The 17,092-nt window shown below is 47.6% G+C and overlaps 1 protein-coding gene across 1 annotated transcript in view; it reads left to right on the top strand.

The window, feature by feature from the left end:
- notum2 (notum pectinacetylesterase 2) overlaps positions 1-17,092 on the top strand; it is a 64,670-nt gene that overhangs the window by 30,750 nt on the left and 16,828 nt on the right. The window contains exon 7 of the mRNA XM_060840933.1: positions 12,337-12,525. Within this exon, the coding sequence (XP_060696916.1) occupies positions 12,337-12,525 (189 nt within the window). The remainder of the gene's footprint in view (positions 1-12,336; positions 12,526-17,092) is intronic.

The following is a 17,092-nucleotide window of genomic DNA, read 5'->3' on the forward strand; positions in this document are numbered from 1 at the left end:
AACCTCATCCTTAATGATGGATTCTAGAATTTTACCAACAACTGAGGTTAGGCTAATTTGGCCTATAATTTTCCATCTTTTGTCTTGATCCTTTCTTGAACAAGGCGGTTACAACAGCCATCTTCCAATCATTCGGGACCTTTCCTGACTCCAGTGACTCTTGAAAGATCTCAACTAACACCTCCGCTATTTCCTCAGCCACCTCTCTCAGAACTCTAGGATGTATCCCATCAGGGCCAGGAGTTTTATCAATTTTAAGACTTTTTAACTTTTCTAGCACTATCTCTTTTGTAATGGCAACCATACTCAACTCAGCCTCGTGACTCCCTTTAATTGTTGGGATATTACTCATGTCTTCCACTGTGAAAACTGACGCAAAGTACTTGTTAAGTTCTCCTGCTATTTCCTTATCTCCCATCACTAGGCTTCCTGCATCAGTTTGAAGTGGCCCAATATCTACTTTTGCCTGTCGTTTGTTTCTTATGTATTGAAAGAAACTTTTACGATCATTTCTAATATTACTGACTAGTCTACCTTCATATTTGATCCTCTCCTTCCTTATTTCTCTCTTTGTTATCCTCTGTTTGTTTTTGTAGCCTTCCCAATCTTCTGATTTCCCAGTGCTCTTGGCCACTTCATAGGATCTCTCTTTTTCTTTAATACATTTCCTGACTTCCTTTGTCAGCCATGGCTGTCTAATCCCTCCCCGGATAATCTTTCTTTTCTTGGGGATGAACCTCTGTACAGTGTTCTCAATTATACCCACAAACTCCTGCTATTTTTGCTCTACTGTCTTCCCCGATAGGCTCTGCTTCCAATCTATTTTTGTCAGTTCCTCTCTCATGCCCTCGTAATTACCTTTATTTAACTGTAACACCATTACATCCGATTTTGCCTTCTCTCTTTCAAACTCCAGACTGAACTCTACTATATTAAGATCGCTACTTCCTAAGGGTTCCCTTACTTTAAGATCTTTTATAGAGTATGGTTCATTACAAAGCACTAGGTCCAGAATAGCCTGCTCCCTTGTGGGCTCCATGGCAAGCTGTTCCAAAAAGCCATCCTGTAAGCATTCCATGAATTCCCTTTCTTTGGATCCACTAGCAACATTATTTACCCAGTCCACCTGCATATTGAAGTCTCCCATGATCACCGTGACCTTGCCTTTCTGACATGCCTTCTCTATTTCCCGCCCCTGGTCCTGACCACTGTTAGGAGGTCTGTACACAACTCCAATTATGTTTTTTTTGCCTTTGTGGTTCCTCAATTCCACCCACACAGACTCCACATCATCTGACGTTATGTCATTCAATGCCATAGATTTAATTTTGTTCTTAACTAACAAGGCCAGCCCGTCCCTTCTGCCCACCTCCCTGTCTTTTTGATAAGTTGTAAACTCTTGGATGTTTAACTGCCAGTCCTGAACCCCCTGTAACCAAATCTCTGTGATGCCTACCACATCATAATCATTCACTATGATGTGTGCCATCAGTTCATCTGCTTTGTTATGAATGCTACGAGCATTCAGGTAAAGTGCCTTAATGTTAACTTTCTTATCATTAGAGATATTGGAAGTCATATGATGTCCTAAGTTATCCTTCCTTTTTGCTGCATTCCCAGTCTGCCTCGAGTTTAGATCCGCCTGCACACATGCTATCCTGCTGCTTTCCATTTAACTCCATACTCCCTGTCGCTTTCACTTTCCCTTCCCCCCAACTCAGAAGTTTAAAGTCCTACTGACCACCCTATTTATCCTCTTCGCTAGAACATTGGTACCTGATCGGTTCAGGTGGAGACCGTCCCAACGGTACAGATCCCCCCTGTTCCAAAACTGATGCCAATGCCCCATGAAGTGGAATCCCTCTTTCCCACACCAATCCCTTAGCCACGTGTTTACTTCCCTAATTTTCTTGTCCCTATGCCAATTGGCACGCGGCTCGGGCAGTAATCCGGAGATTATGACCCTTGAGGACCTGTACTTCAATTTCATTCCTAGTGCTTCGTAATCCCCAAACAGGTCCTCCACCCTAGTCTTGCCGATGTTGTTAGTACCAATGTGGACCACAACAACTGGATCCTCCCCCTCCCGCTCCAATATCCTTTCAAGCCGGTCGGAGATGTCCCGCACCCTGGCACCGGGCAGGCAACACACCATGCGAGACTCCAGATCCGGCTTGCAAAGGATACTATCTGTCCCCTAATTATAGAATCCCCTATAACCACTACTTGTCTATTTGCTCCCCCCTCTTGAATGGCCTTCTGCACCATGGTGCCTTGGTCAGCTGGCTCATCCTGTCCGGAGCCCTTTTCCTCATCCGTACAGGGAGCAAGAATCTCATACCTGTTGGACAAGGTCAAGGGCTGAGGCTCCTGCACTCCTGAACTCAGGTTCCCCCTACCTGCCTCACTTACAGTCACACTCTGATGTGCCTGATCACTAGCTGAATGTGAATTACTTAATCTCCCAGGTGTGACTGCCTCCTGGAACAAAGCGTCCAGGTAACTCTCCCCCTCCCGGATGTGCCGCAGTGTTTGAAGCTCAGATTCCAGATCATCAACTCTGAGCTGGAGTTCTTCCAGCAACCAACACTTGCTGCAGATGTGGTCACTGCCATTCACAATGGGATCAGCCAGCTCCCACATCATATCTCCCCCATTGTCCAGCCAGAAGTGGAAATATTCAACAAAATGTTACCAGTTTAATTCCTGACCCTCTCCTTGCCATTCTGAGGTGTTCAAAATAATAAATTAGAAAATTCCCTTAAAACATTCTCCTAAAAATAAACAGATTCTACATTAAATCAATTCATCTTGCAGAAGATTTTAACTTAATTCTTGATTAATTCCTAATTAATTATCCATTATAATTAAGGATATAAGTTGTGTAAGATCTGGCATATGGGACCCACAGTTAACTAAAAATAGACAGTCAACTATTCCAAAGTAATTCCAGGATAATTTATTAAGAAGCAGCAATATGGCTCTAATAGACCAGCTAAATATCCTGGGTAAGGATACAGTGTGGGCCAGTGGGTTCACTGATACCAGACGGTGAGCTCAGGGGTTGACACAGAGTGTGCCTAATCTCAGTAATCTATGAGGCAGCATCCTACTCCCCGGATGACTGATCGCTGACTCAACCTCTGTCTTCCTGGTCTGTCCATCTCTCAAAGAATGGATCACTCTGACCAGCAGTGTCCCCTGTAAGGAGAGAACTATCCCCTGTCACTGAGCCTCTTTCTGGGGATCTGGTGAGTCCATCCGATAGACACAGGATAAGGATCTGCCCATCAGAATCGTCAGCCCCCATTTTACCCGGCTCCCAGCTCAAGCTTAATTTACAGTTTGCTAGCCTATGGCATAGTGGCAGCGTCCCTGCCTCTGAGACAGGAGGTCTAGGTTAAAGACCCATCAGCTCAAGAGGTGTGTAATAACATCCCTGAGTAAAAAGTGAGGTCTGCAGATGCTGGAGATCAGAGCTGAAAATGTGTTGCTGGTTAAAGCGCAGCAGGTTAGGCAGCATCCAAGGAGCAGGAAATTCGACGTTTCGGGCACAAGCCCTTCATCAGGAATGAGGGAAGTGTGTCCAGCAGGCTAAGATAAAAGGTAGGGAAGAGGGACTTGGGGGAGGGGCGATGGAGATGTGATAGGTGGAAGGAGGTCAAGGTGAGGGTGATAGGCCGGAGTGGGGTGGGGGCGGAGAGGTCAGGAAGAAAATTGCAGGTTAGGAGGGTGGTGCTGAGTTTGAGGGAATCGACTGAGACAAGGTGGGGGGAGGGGAAATGAGGAAACTGGAGAAATCTGAGTTCATCCCTTGTGGTTGGAGGATTCCCAGGCGGAAAATGAGGCGCTCTTCCTCCAACCGTTGTGTTGTTATGTCCTGGCGATGGAGGAGTCCAAGGACCTGCATGTCCTTGGTGGAGTGGGAGGGGGAGTTAAAGTGTTGAGCCACGGGGTGGTTGGGTTGGTTGGTCCGGGCGTCCCAGAGGTGTTCCCTGAAGCGTTCCGCAAGTAGGCAGCCTGTCTGCCCAATATAGAGGAGGCCACATCGGGTGCAGCAGATGCAATAGATGATGTGTGTGGAGGTGCAGGTGAACTTGTGGCGGATATGGAAGGATCCCTTGGGGCCTTGGAGAGAAGTAAGGGAGGAGGTGTGGGCGCAAGTTTTGCATTTCTTGCGGTTGCAGGGGAAGGTGCCGGGAGTGGAGGTTGGGTTGGTGGGGGGTGTGGACCTGACGAGGGAGTCACGGAGGGAGTGGTCTTTGCAGAATGCTGATAGTGGAGGGGAGGGAAATATATCCCTGGTGGTGGGGTCCGTTTGGAGGTGGCGGAAATGACGGCGGATGATACGCTGTATACGGAGGTTGGTGGGGTGGTAGGTGGGAACCAGTGGGGTTCTGTCCTGGTGGCAGTTGGAGGAGCGGGACTCAAGGGCGGAGGAGCGGGAAGTGGAGGAGATGCGGTGGAGGGCATCGTCGATCACGTCTGGGGGGAATCTGCGGTCTTTGAAGAAAGAGGCCATCTGGGCTGTACGGTATTGGAACTGGTCCTCCTGGGAGCAGATGCGGAGGAGACGAAGGAATTGGGAATATGGGATGGCGTTTTTACAGGGGGCAGGGTAGGAGGAGGTGTAGTCCAGATAGCTGTGGGAGTCAGTCGGTTTATAGTAGATGTCTGTGTTGATTCGGTCGCCCGAGATAGAAATGGAAATGTATAGGAAGGGGAGGGAGGAGTCTGAGACGTTCCAGGTGAATTTGAGGTCGGGATGGAAGGTGTTGGTAAAGTTGATGAACTGTTCAACCTCCTCGTGGGAGCACGAGGCAGCGCCGATACAGTCATCGATGTAGTGGAGGAAAAGGTGGGGGGTGGTGCCAGTGTAGTTGCGGAAGATGGACTGTTCCACATATCCTACGAAGAGGCAGGCATAGCTGGGGCCCATGCGGGTGCCCATGGCAACTCCTTTGGTTTGGAGGAAGTGGGAGGGTTGGAAAGAGAAGTTGTTCAAGGTGAGGACCAGTTCAGTCAGTCGAAGGAGGGTGTCAGTGGAAGGGTACTGGTTGGTGCGGCGGGAAAGGAAGAAGCGGAGGGCTTTGAGTCCTTCGTGATGGGGGATGGAGGTGTACAGGGACTGGATGTCCATAGTGAAAATAAGGCGTTGGGGACCGGGGAAGCGAAAATCCTGGAGGAGGTGGAGGGCGTGGGTGGTGTCCCGAACGTAGGTGGGGAGTTCTTGGACTAAGGGGGACAGAACCGTGTCGAGGTACGCAGAGATGAGTTCGGTGGGGCAGGAGCAGGCTGAGACAATGGGTCGGCCGGGGCAGTCAGGTTTGTGGATTTTGGGGAGGATTTTGGGCATAACATCCCTGAGCAAGTTAATTAGAAAATATCTACAGTTTATCAGGAACAATTGCTGGTTCTTATCCCTGATTTATAAACCATCATCCTTCCAAATGAGATCCTATTAAAGGGTGCATTCATTGTAATGATGTGATGTATGAACAGTTCCTCAAACTCCGATTGGCTATTTTATACTGGCCTGCATACTTCACCTATCGCATTTCCAACGCCCCTCCCCCAAGTCCCTCCTCCCTACCTTTATTCTTAGCCTGCTGGGCACACTTTAAACAGACCTCCTTCCTGCATACTTGCAAACAGACTCAAGAACTGAATCTGTTCACTGCTCAGGGACTGCCTGCACTTGTCAAGATAATGCAATGTACAAAACCATCCCAGAACCTTGGAATGTCAACATGCAAATGTTACCGGTGACCAAGACAATTCCAGGGAATCTCCATAGACTCTCTGAAGACGTGGCCTCATACTGTGCAGATCAAATTATTATTCAATATTTTTGTACCTATTTGCAAAAGGCTCATTTAATTAAGGCAGATTTCTTCCAACTGATACTGGGGAGATAATGGTGTTGTGGTAATGTCACTAGATTTATAATCCAGAGGTTCAGGATAATTGTCTCCAGGTATGGATTGATATCACACCACGGACAGTTAAATGGCATTAAAATTCAATTAATAAATCATGGCTCATAGATTACCGAAAACTAATCTCAGTAATGGTGACCATGGAATCATTGCTGACTGTCATAAAAACCCATCTGGTTTACAAATGTACTTCAGGGAAGGAAATCGGCCCTCCTTACCTGACCTGGCCCAGACCCACAATAATATCACTGACTCTGAACTGCCCGCTGAAATGGCAGAGCAAGCCACTCTGTTTAGGGATGGGCATCAAATACTGGCTATCCCATGAAAGAACAAAATAAAAATAAGCGCAATTAAAAGGGAAGGATAGTCACACCTCAGGTACAAGAAGCAGGGAGATGGCTTACAGTCAGGGGACGGAAAGGGGCCCAGCAGGTAGTGCAGGGATCCCCGTGGCTGTTCCCCTCAACAACAAGTACACTGTTTTGGATACTGTGGGGGGAGACAACTTACCCAGGGGTAAGCAATGGAGCACAGGTCTCTGGCACAGAGTCTGTCCCTGTTGCTCAAATGGGAAGGGGGGAGATGAACAGAGTATTATTCATTGGGGACTCCATAGTTAGGGAGACAGATAGGGGGTTCTGTGGGAATGAGAGAGACTCACGGTTGGTGTGATACCTCCCAGATGCCAGGGTTCGTGATGTCTCTGATCATGTTTTCAGGATCCTTAAGGGGGAGGGGGAGCAGCCCCAAGTGGTGGTCCAAATAGGTAACAACAATATAGGTAGGAAAAGGGATGGGGATTTAAGGCAGAAATTCAGGGAGCTAGGATGGAAGTGTTGTTATCTCTGGTTTATTACCCGTGCCACATGCTAGTGAAACGAGGAATAGAGAGAGAGAGGAGTTGAACTCGTGGCTACAGGGATGGTGCAGGAGGGAAGGATTGGAGCTCAATAATTGGAGCTCATTCTGGGGTAGGTGGGACCTCTACGAATGGGACTTCACCTGAACCAGAAGGGTAGCAATATCCTGGGAGGGGGGAAATATGCTAATGCTCTTCAGGAGGGTTTAAACTAATTCAGCACAGGGATGGGAGCATAATTTGTAGCTCCAGTGTCCAGGAGGTTGAGAGTAGTGAGGTCAGTAATAAGGTTTCAATGTCGCAAGAGTGCACCAGCAAGCAGGAAGGTGGTTTCAAGTCTGTCTACTTCAACACCAGGAGCATCCAGAAGCAGGTGGGTAAACCTGCAGCATGGGTTGGTACCAGGGACTTTGATGTTTTTGGCCATTTTGAAGACTTGGATAGAGCAGGGACAGGAATGGTTGATGCAGGTTCTGGCATTTAGATGTTTCAATAAGAACAGGGAAGGTGGTAAAAGAGGGGGAGGGCGTGGCATTGTTAGCCAAGGGTAGTATTACGGTGTCAGAACGGACATTTGAAGGCTTGCCTACTGAGGTAGTATGAGCTGAGGTTAGAAACAGGAAAGGAGGGGTCACCCTGTTGGGACTTTTCTATAGGCCTCCAAATAGTTTCAGAGATGTGCAGAAAAGGATTGCAAGGATGATTCTGGATAGGAGTGAGAGTAACAGGGTAGTTGTTATAGGGGACTTTAACTTTCCAAATATTGACTGGAAATGCTCTAGTTTGAGTACTTTAGATAGGTCAGTTTTTTGTCCAATGTGTGCAGGAGGGTTTCCTGGCACAGTATGTAGACAGGCCAACAAGGGCTAGGCCACATTGGATTTGGCTCTGGGTAATGAACCAGGTGTTAGATTTGGAGGTAGGTGAGCACTTTGGTGATAGTGACCACAACTCAGTTATGTTTACTTTAGTGATTGAAAGGGATAGGTACATACTGCAGGGCAAGAGTTATAGCTGGGGGAAAGGCAATTATGATGTGATTAGGCAAGATTTAGGATGTATAGGATAGGGAAGGAAACTGCAGGGGATGGACACAATTGAAATTTGAAGCTTATTCAGGGAACAGCTACTGTATGTCCTTGATAATTATGTCCCTGTCAGGCAGGGAGGAAGTGGTTGAGCGAGGGAGTCGTGGCTTTCTAAGGAAGTTGAATCTTTTGTCAAAAGGAAGAAGAAGCCTTATGTTAGGATGAGACGTGTTGGCTCAGTTAGGGCACTTGAGAGTTACACGTCAGCCAGGAAAGATTTAAAGAGAGAGCTAAGAAGAGACAGGACGGGACATGAGAAGTCATTGGCAGATAGGATCAAGGAAAACCTTAAAGCTTTCTATAGATGTGTCAGGAATAAACAATGATGAGAGTAAGATTTGGACCAATCAAGGACAGTAGTGGAAAGTTGTGCGTGGAGTCTGAGGAGATAGGAGAAGTGCTAAATGAATATTTTTTGTCAGTATTCACACTGGAAAAAGACAATGTTGTGGAGGAGAATACTAAGATACAGGCTCCTAGACTGGATGGGATTGAGGTTCACAAGGTGGAGGTGTTGGCAGTTCTGGAAAGTGTGAAAATAGATAAGTCCCCTTGGCCTGATGGGATTTATCCTAAGATTCTCTGGGAAGCCAGGGAGGAGATTGCAGAGTCTTTGGCTTTGATCTTTATGTCAACATTGTCTACAGGAATAGTGCCAGAAGACTGGAGGATAGCAAATGTTGTTCCCTTGTTCAAGAAGGGGAGTAGAGACAACCCTGGAAATTATAGACCAGTGAGCCTCACTTCGGTTGTGGGTAAAGTGTTGGAAAGGGTTATAAGAGGTAGGATTTATAATCATCTACAGAGGAATAAGTTGATTAGGAAGAGTCAACACGGTTTGGTGACAGGTAGGTCGTGCCTCACAAACCTTATTGAGTTCTTTGAGAAGGTGACCAAACAGGTGGATGAGGGTAAAGTGGTTGATGTGGTGTATATGGATTTCAGTAGGTGTTTGTAAAGGTTCCCCACGGTAGGCTATTGTACAAAATACAGAGGCATGGGATTGAGGGTGATTTAGCGGTTTGGATCAGAAATTGGCGAGCTGTAAGAAGAAAGAGGTTGGTAGTTGATGGGAAATATTCTTCCTGAATTCAGTTACTAGTGGTGCATCGCAAGGATCTGTTTTGGGGCCACTGCTGTTTGTCATTTTTATAAATGACCTGGATGAGGGCTTAGAAAGATGGGTTAGTAAAATTGGGGATGACATGAAGGTCGGTTGGAGTTGTGAAGAATGCAGACAGATGTTGCAGGTTACAGAGAGACATAGATAAGCTGCAGAGCTGGGCTGAGAGGTGGCAAATGGAGTTTAATGTGGAAAAGTGTGAGAAGATTCACTTTGGAAGGATCAGCAAGAATAAAGAGTACTGGGCTAATGGTAAGATTTTTGGCAGTGCAGATGAACAGAGGGATCTCTGTGTCCATGTACATAGATCCCTGAAATGTTGCCACCCAGGTTGATAGGGTTGTTAAGAAGGTAGATGATGTGTTAGTTTTTATTGGTCAGGGGATTGAGTTTCGGAGCCATGAGGTCATGCTGCAGCTGTACAAGACACTGGTAAGACCGCACTTGGGTATTGTGTACAGTTCTGGTCACCACATTACAGGAAGGATGTGGAAGCTTTGGAAAGGGTCCAGAGGAGATTTACTAGGGTGTTGCCTGGTATGGAGGGAAGGTCTTACAAGGAAAGGCTGAGGGATTTGAGGCTGTTTTTGTTAGAGAGGAGATTGAGAAGTGACAATTGAGACATCTAAGATAATTAGAGGGTTAGGTAGGGTGGACAGTGAGAGCCTCTTTGCTCAGATGGTGATGGCTAGTACAAGGGGAGATAGCTTTAAACTGAGGGGTGATAGATATAGGACAGATGTCAGAGGTAGTTTCTTTACTCAGAGAATGGTAAGGGTATGGAATGCTTTGCCTACAACGGTAGTAGATTCACCAACTTTAAGGGCATTTAAATGTCATTGGATAGGCATATGGGTGATCGTGGAGTACTGTAGGTTAGATAGGCTTCAGATTGGTTCCACAGGTCAGCGCAACATCGAAGGCCGAAGGGTCTGTACTGCGCTGTTATTTTCTATGTTCTATGTAGAAGGTTTATTTTTATAAAAGATGATGAACCCAATCATTTTGAAATCTTTTAAATGCCTGGTCCATATAAAATTGGATAAGATTGTGATGGTCAGCTGAGTAGTTTAGCCCAAACAGATGTGATTATATCGGAGACAACGTGATTTCTGAAGAAAGTTAGTTTTTCACAACATGTGGCTGAGTGCGATGTGAATATATTAATGGTGAAGTGGGAAAGGATTAGGATGAGGCTCCAACTCCCAGTCAATGCTACTACCTCCAATTCATCATGAGAAAAACTGACTTTCTGTTTCCCCTCCCCCTGTAGAGAATGTCTTCTCTGTAGTTTCTCCAGAGTTAAAACTGGGGCTCATGATGCCCCACCACATTGCAGGGTAACATCTGGGCCCTGGCTTGTTATAGTGGGCTACATTCCCCGTTATATCCCAGAGCCCAGAGGGGCGGGGGGTGAGGGTGGGGTGGGTGTGGGGTGGGGGGGGGTGAGGGTGGGGGCAGGGGGGGGTGGGATGGCGTGGGGAGGGGATGCTGGGGAGTTTGCTCAGAGACCTCAGCACAGTTTTGGGGGGGGTCAGGTTTGAGGGATGGGGAAGTGGGGTGAGGGGGCAGGTTATGAAAGGTTGGGGGGGGTGCAGTGGTCACACCTGAATGGGGCTACAACTCCTCCTTCTTTCCCACCGTTCATTCAGGTTGTGCACTGCTGCTTCCCCCTCCCCCCCACCCTTCCCCCATCACCCCCCACCCCCCGGTCACATGTTTCCATGCAGCTCGTCTGGAATACAATCCTCCACCCAGTCCACCAAATGGCAAGAGGGGATCCCAATGGGTCAAAGGGGTAATCTGACTGCTTAGCCCCTCCCCCTGCCCTACCTGGAGTGGGGAGGGAGTTGGGATGGTGGGTTGTGTTGGGCTGACCCACCCACTGTATTTCATATATCCTGCTCATCTTCAAGTTCACCATCAGGGGTGGGGACAGGGGTATAAAAGGCAACACCACCCCCACCTGCTAAATTCTGTCTGAACTTTACTCCTTCAGTTGAGAAACATGTCAATGAACAGTTACCCTCTTCCCTCTGGCATTAGGTTTCCTCACCAATGTCTCCCATTGCAAAATAAAACTGAGAACCTCATCGTTTCCAGAGTCAGGATTCACTACTCCACCTTCTCTTCCCAGGCCATTCCAATTTGTAATTTCTCCATTTTCCTTTGTTGGAAGGGGAACATATTCCCTCCATTTCTTACAGTGGATTTGCCAGAAATCTGGTTGTTTTCCCTTGCTCCTTCCAATGTGACTTCCAGGAGACTATCCAAGGTACCACTGTGGACCTGGAATAAGTCAGTTGTTCTTTATTTTCTCAGCGTGAAAGAGATTGTGAGCCCAACCATTTCCCAAACTATCCCACTCAACTATCCCTTTTAAACATAACTGTCATCTCAGCTGGCCCACAAAATTATTGGCATTATCTTGTGGCTTCCTAATGCCATGGAAGTTGAGCTGTAAGTTTGGATTGTAAATGGTGTGAAGCTTAAAGCTGGAGGTTTTGTGGGCACTGCCTCAGAGCTCCATGTTTGAGTCCCTCTCTCTTAGAGCTGATCACCACACAAGGTGAATTCACAGATGTTGCCTTTCAACCTTCAGGTCCTTGTGGTACACCTTTGGCAGGTGGTAAGAGCAGGAGAATTTCCAGACCATCAAGAGCCGTGTGATGGGGGTCTCCATGACAACAGCTTCCCCATGTTAAAGGGCTCCATGGGCTATGAGTGTTAAAGTGACATCCTGACATTCAGAAATCTAAAGGGGATGCTTTCCCATCTCAGAGCCAGCCCAGGGTTGGTAGGGGAGTTGGGGGGTGAGGGTGGGGTTGGGGGGGTGAGGGTGGGGTGGGGCGGTGGGGGGGAGGTTGCAGGTTGGGGGCACTGAGCAAAGGAAACTGATTGGAGAAGATAATGTTGGATCATGTGATTCCAGTTTCCTCACATCAGACCTTCTGGGAATGGATCATCAAGTATTTTAATGGAATTAATATTTACAACAAGAATAAAAATGCATTAAAAAGTTTTTGAGCTAACAAATTGAAATTTGTAAGAAATGTCTGTGAATGTTCTTCACAATTTTGCAACTTTCAAGAATATAATCTAAATACAGTCAATAATCTAAATGTATAGACCCATATGAGGTGTATAATCTATATATAACGTAGCTTCACGAGGTATGCAATCTTTAAGAAACATATCCACATGAGGTACATATTCTATATGTGTAGTATCTATGTGAGGTATATAATCTATATGTAACATATCTCCATGAGGTATCTGTTTGAGGAGTGTTGTATCTCCATGAGGTGTATGATCTGCTTGCAGTGCTGGTGGAACCGGAGTGTTGCTGAACATCGAGCGAGTGGCCAACCTCCTGGCCCAGTTGGGAGCTGATGTCCAGGTCCGTGGCTTGGTGGATTCTGGGTGGTTCCTGGACAATAAACAACCACGACAGACCGAATGCTCAGGTGAAACCACCTGCAGTCCAAACCATGTCATTAAAAAAGGACTCAGGTAAACTACAAAATGACAAATATACTCTTTATCTTCCAAAAGCCTCTGAACGTTCAGGAGATGGGAGGAGAGGTGAAGATTGTTCTGGGTGTGACAGAAGGTTGACTCACTCTGATGTGTTATCTTTAAACATTAATGTAATTTACCAAATGTCGATAGCTTCAAAAAGAATGAGAAACAAAGAACAAAGAACAGAGATAATTACAGCTCAGGAAGAGGCCCTTCAGCCCTCCAAGCCTGTGCTGATCCTGCTATCTAAACCTGCTGCCTATGTTTTAAGGACCTGTATCCCTCTGCTCCCTGCCCATTCATGTATCTGTCTAGATACATCTTAAATGATGCCATCATTCCCGCCCCTTCCACCTCCGCTGGCAACACGTTCCAGGCTCCCACCACCCTCTGTGTAAAGAACTTTCCACATGTATCTCCCTTAAATTTTTTCCCTCTCACCTTGACCTCGTGACCCCTAGTAATTGAATTCCCCACTCTGAGAAAAGGCTTCTTGCTATCCATCCTGTCTATACCTCTCATGATTTTGTAGGCCTATATAAGGTCCCCCCTCAACCTCCTTCTTTCTAATGAAAATAATCCTAATCTACTCAACCTCTCTTCATAGCTAGCACCCTCCAGACCAGGCAACATCCTCATAAACCTTCTCTGCATCCTCTCCAATACATCTATAACCTTTTGGTAATGTGGTGACCAGAACTGTACACAGTATTCCAAATGGGGCTGAACCAATGTCTTGTACAACTGTAACATGACCTGCCAACTCTTGTACTCAATACCCCGTCCGATGAAGGAAAGCATGCCGTGTGCCTTCTTGACCATTCTATCGACCTGCATTACCACCTTCAGGGAACAATGGACCTGAACACCCAGATCTCTCTGTACATCAATTTTCCTCAGGACTTTTCCATTTACCGGATAGTTCACTCTTGTATTAGATCTTCCAAAATGCATCACCTCACATTTGTCTGGATTAAATGCCATCTGCCGTTTCTCTGCCCAAGTCTCCAATCTATCTATATTCTGCTGTATTCCCTGACAGTCCCCTTCACTATCTGCTAATCCACCAATCTTAGTGTCATCTGCAAACTTGCTAATCAGGCAACCCACACCTTCCTCCGGATCATTTATGTATATCACAAACAGCAGTGGTCCCAGCACGGACTCCTGTGTCACAGGCCTCCATTTTGAGAAATAGTTTGGTTTTGTTATTTCACTGGCAAGGAGCCGAACGCTGATCCTGGAAAAGCTCTGGCCCCTTGTCAGAAGCTGTGTCGATTCCTCCTGGTCTCAGCGACAATGGTGGAAATAGAGAAAGTAAGAGTAAGCAAGATCCCAAAAGAAGTGTCAAGGGCACGGTGAAAGAGCAAGGGAGAAGGATGGAGCTGGCCAGGGGACAGAGAGAGAGGGAGGGAGGGGAAGGGAGGGAGGAAAGGGGAGGGGGGAGGTGGGAGAGAGAGAGAGAGAGAGAGAGAGAGAGAGGGAGGGTGAGGAAGGGGGAGGGAGAGAGAGGGGGGGGAGGGGGAGAGAGGGGGACAGAGAGAGGGAGGGAGGGGGAGAGAGAGAGGGAAGGGGAGAGAGAGGGAGGGGGAGGGGAGAGAGAGGGGGAGGGGGAGAGAGGGGAACAGGGAGAGAGGGAGGGGGGAAGGTGGAGGGAGGGGGGAGAGAGAGGGAGAGAGAGGGAGGGGGAGAGAGGGGGACAGAGAGAGAGGGAGGAAGGGGAGGGGGAGGGAGGGGGAGAGAGAGAGAGGGGGGAGGGAGAAGGAGGGGGAGAGAGAGAGGGGGGAGAGAGAGAGGGAGGGGGATTGGGAGAGAGAGGGGGAGGGGGAGAGAAGGGAACAGGGAGAGAGGGAGGGAGGGTAGAGAGAGAGGGAGGGGGAGGGAGGAAGGGGGAGGGAGGGGGAGAGAGAGAGAGAGAGAGAGAGAGACAGCGAGACAGAGAGACAGAGAGAGAGGGAGGGGAAGGAAGGGGGAGGGAGGGGGAGAAAAGGGGTAGAATGTTGCTCCATATAAATACTCACAGCCTTCCCAAAAGAGTGCTCCCACAGAATCCTACAGTGTGGAAAAAGGCCCAACACATCCACACCGACCCTTCGAACAGTAACCCACCCAGGCCCATTCCCCTAACAAATGCTCCTAAGCTACATATCCCAACACGACAGGCAATTTCCCATGGCCAGTTCACCCTAACCTGCACACCTTTGGACAGTGGGAGGAAACTCAATGCAGAAACAGGGACAATGTGCAAACTCCACACAGACAGTCACCAGGGGCTCAAGTCGGACCTAGATCTCTGGTACTGTGAATCAACAGTGCTAACCACTGAGCCACCATTCTTCTACAAATGGTTCAAATACTGATAATAGAGACTTCTTCCCAGGATGGAAATGTCTATCATGAAGGGTTATGATTTTAAGGTGACTGGGAGAAGATTTAAAGGAGATGTCAAAGGTTGGTTCTTCACACAGAGAGTGGGGGGTGTGTGGAATGCACTGCCAGCGGGGGTAATAGAGTCAGAGACATTAGGGACATTTAGTGACTCTGGGATAGGCAGATGGATGATAGTACAATGGAAGGTATATACATTGGTCTGATCTTAGAGTAGGATAAAGGAACAGCACAACATCAAGGGCCGAAGGGTCTGTACTGTACTGAACTGTTTGATGTTCTATGTTCTCCCGAGTGGTTCCACTTTAAACACAATGGGTTTGTGCAGCTGTTTCTGTTTTATGTCCATCTCCCATATGACAGGCTGTAGGCAACACACCTTCCCCATGCTACACATGCAACTTCTGCCATCCTGGCGCCAACCTGGCACAGGCACAGGACCTGGGCTTATAGAGACTGTTGGCTTCTCTCCCTGTGGAGAACCTTGCCCATGGATACAGTGTGCACCAAACAGGTCACACTCAGGTTCCTTCAGCTTAAACCGTCAACATTTTAAAGGACAGACTTTCAGACATTGCTGAGTTTTCTTTTAATGTGTATCATATTCTCACTCTCCCAATCCCATCAGCCACAACCCCATCAGCCCCAATCCCATCAGCCCCTATCCCATCAGCCCCAATCCCAACAGCCCATATCCCGTCAGTCCCAATCCCGTCAGCCACAATCCCATCAGCCACAATCCCATCAGCCCCTATCCCATCAGCCACAACCCCATCAGTCCCAATTCCATCAGCCCCAAACCCATCAGTCCCAATCCCAACAGCCCCAATCCCATCAGTCCCAATCCCAACAGCCCCAATCCCATCAGCCACAATCCCATCAGTCCCAATCCCATCAGCCCCAAACCCATCAGCCCATATCCCATCAGTCCCAATCCCATCAGCCCCAAACCCATCAGCCCCTATCCCAACAGCCCATATCCCATCAGCCCCAATCCCATCAGTCAATAGACAAGACAATAGACAGTAGGTGCCGAAGTAGGCCATTCTGCCCTTCGAGCCTGCACCACCATTCAATATGGTCATGGCTGATCATCTTCAATCAGTATCCTGTTCCTGCCTTATCTCCATAACCCTTGATTCCACTATCCTTGAGAGCTCTATCTAACTCTTTCTTAAATGAATCCAGAGACTGGGCCGCCACTGCCCTCTGGGACAGAGCATTCCACACACCCAACACTCTCTGGGTGAAGAAGTTTCTCCTCATCTCTGTCCTAAATGGTCTACCCCGTATTTTTAAGCTGTGTCCTCTGGTTCGGGACTCACCCATCAGCGGAAACATGTTTCCTGCTGCCAGAGTGTCCAATCCTTTCATAATCTTATATGTCTCAATCAGATCCCCTCTCAGTCTTCTCAACTCAAGGGTATACAAACCCAGTCGCTTCAGTCTTTCAGTGTAAGGTAGTCCTGCCATTCCAAGAATTGACCTCGTGAACCTACGCTGCACTCCCTCAATAGCCAGAATGTCTTTCCTCAAATTTGGAGACCAGAACTGCACACAGTACTCCAGGTGAGGTCTCAGTAGGGCCCTGTACAGCTGCAGAAGGACCTCTTTGCTTCTATACTCAATCCCTCTTGTTATAAAGGCCAGCATGCTCGAAACGTCGAATTTCCTGTTCCTTGGATGCTGCCTGACCTGCTGCGCTTTAACCAGCAACACATTTTCAGCTCTGATCTCCAGCATCTGCAGACACCACGTTTTACCCCAGCACCCTATTAGCCTTCTTCACTACCTGCTGTACCTGCATGCTTACCTTCATTGACTGGTGTACAAGAACACCCAGATCTCTCTGTACTGCCCCTTTACCTAAATTGATTCCATTTAGGTATTAATCTGCCTTCCTGTTCTTGCCACCAAAATGGATAATCATACATTTATCCACATTAAATTGCATCTGCCATGCATCTGACCACTCACCTAACCTGTCCAGGTCACCCTGTAATCTCCTAACATCCTCCTCACATTTCACCCTGCCACTCAGCTTAGTATCATCAGAAAATTTGCTAATGTTATTACTCGTTCTATCTTCTATATCATTAATATATATTGTAAAAAGCTGCGGTCCCAGTACTGATCCCTGCGGTACTCCACTGGTCGCTGCCTGCCATTC

The sequence above is a fragment of the Hemiscyllium ocellatum genome, chromosome 20, assembly GCF_020745735.1.
Source record: "Hemiscyllium ocellatum isolate sHemOce1 chromosome 20, sHemOce1.pat.X.cur, whole genome shotgun sequence".
NCBI lineage: Eukaryota > Metazoa > Chordata > Chondrichthyes > Orectolobiformes > Hemiscylliidae > Hemiscyllium > Hemiscyllium ocellatum.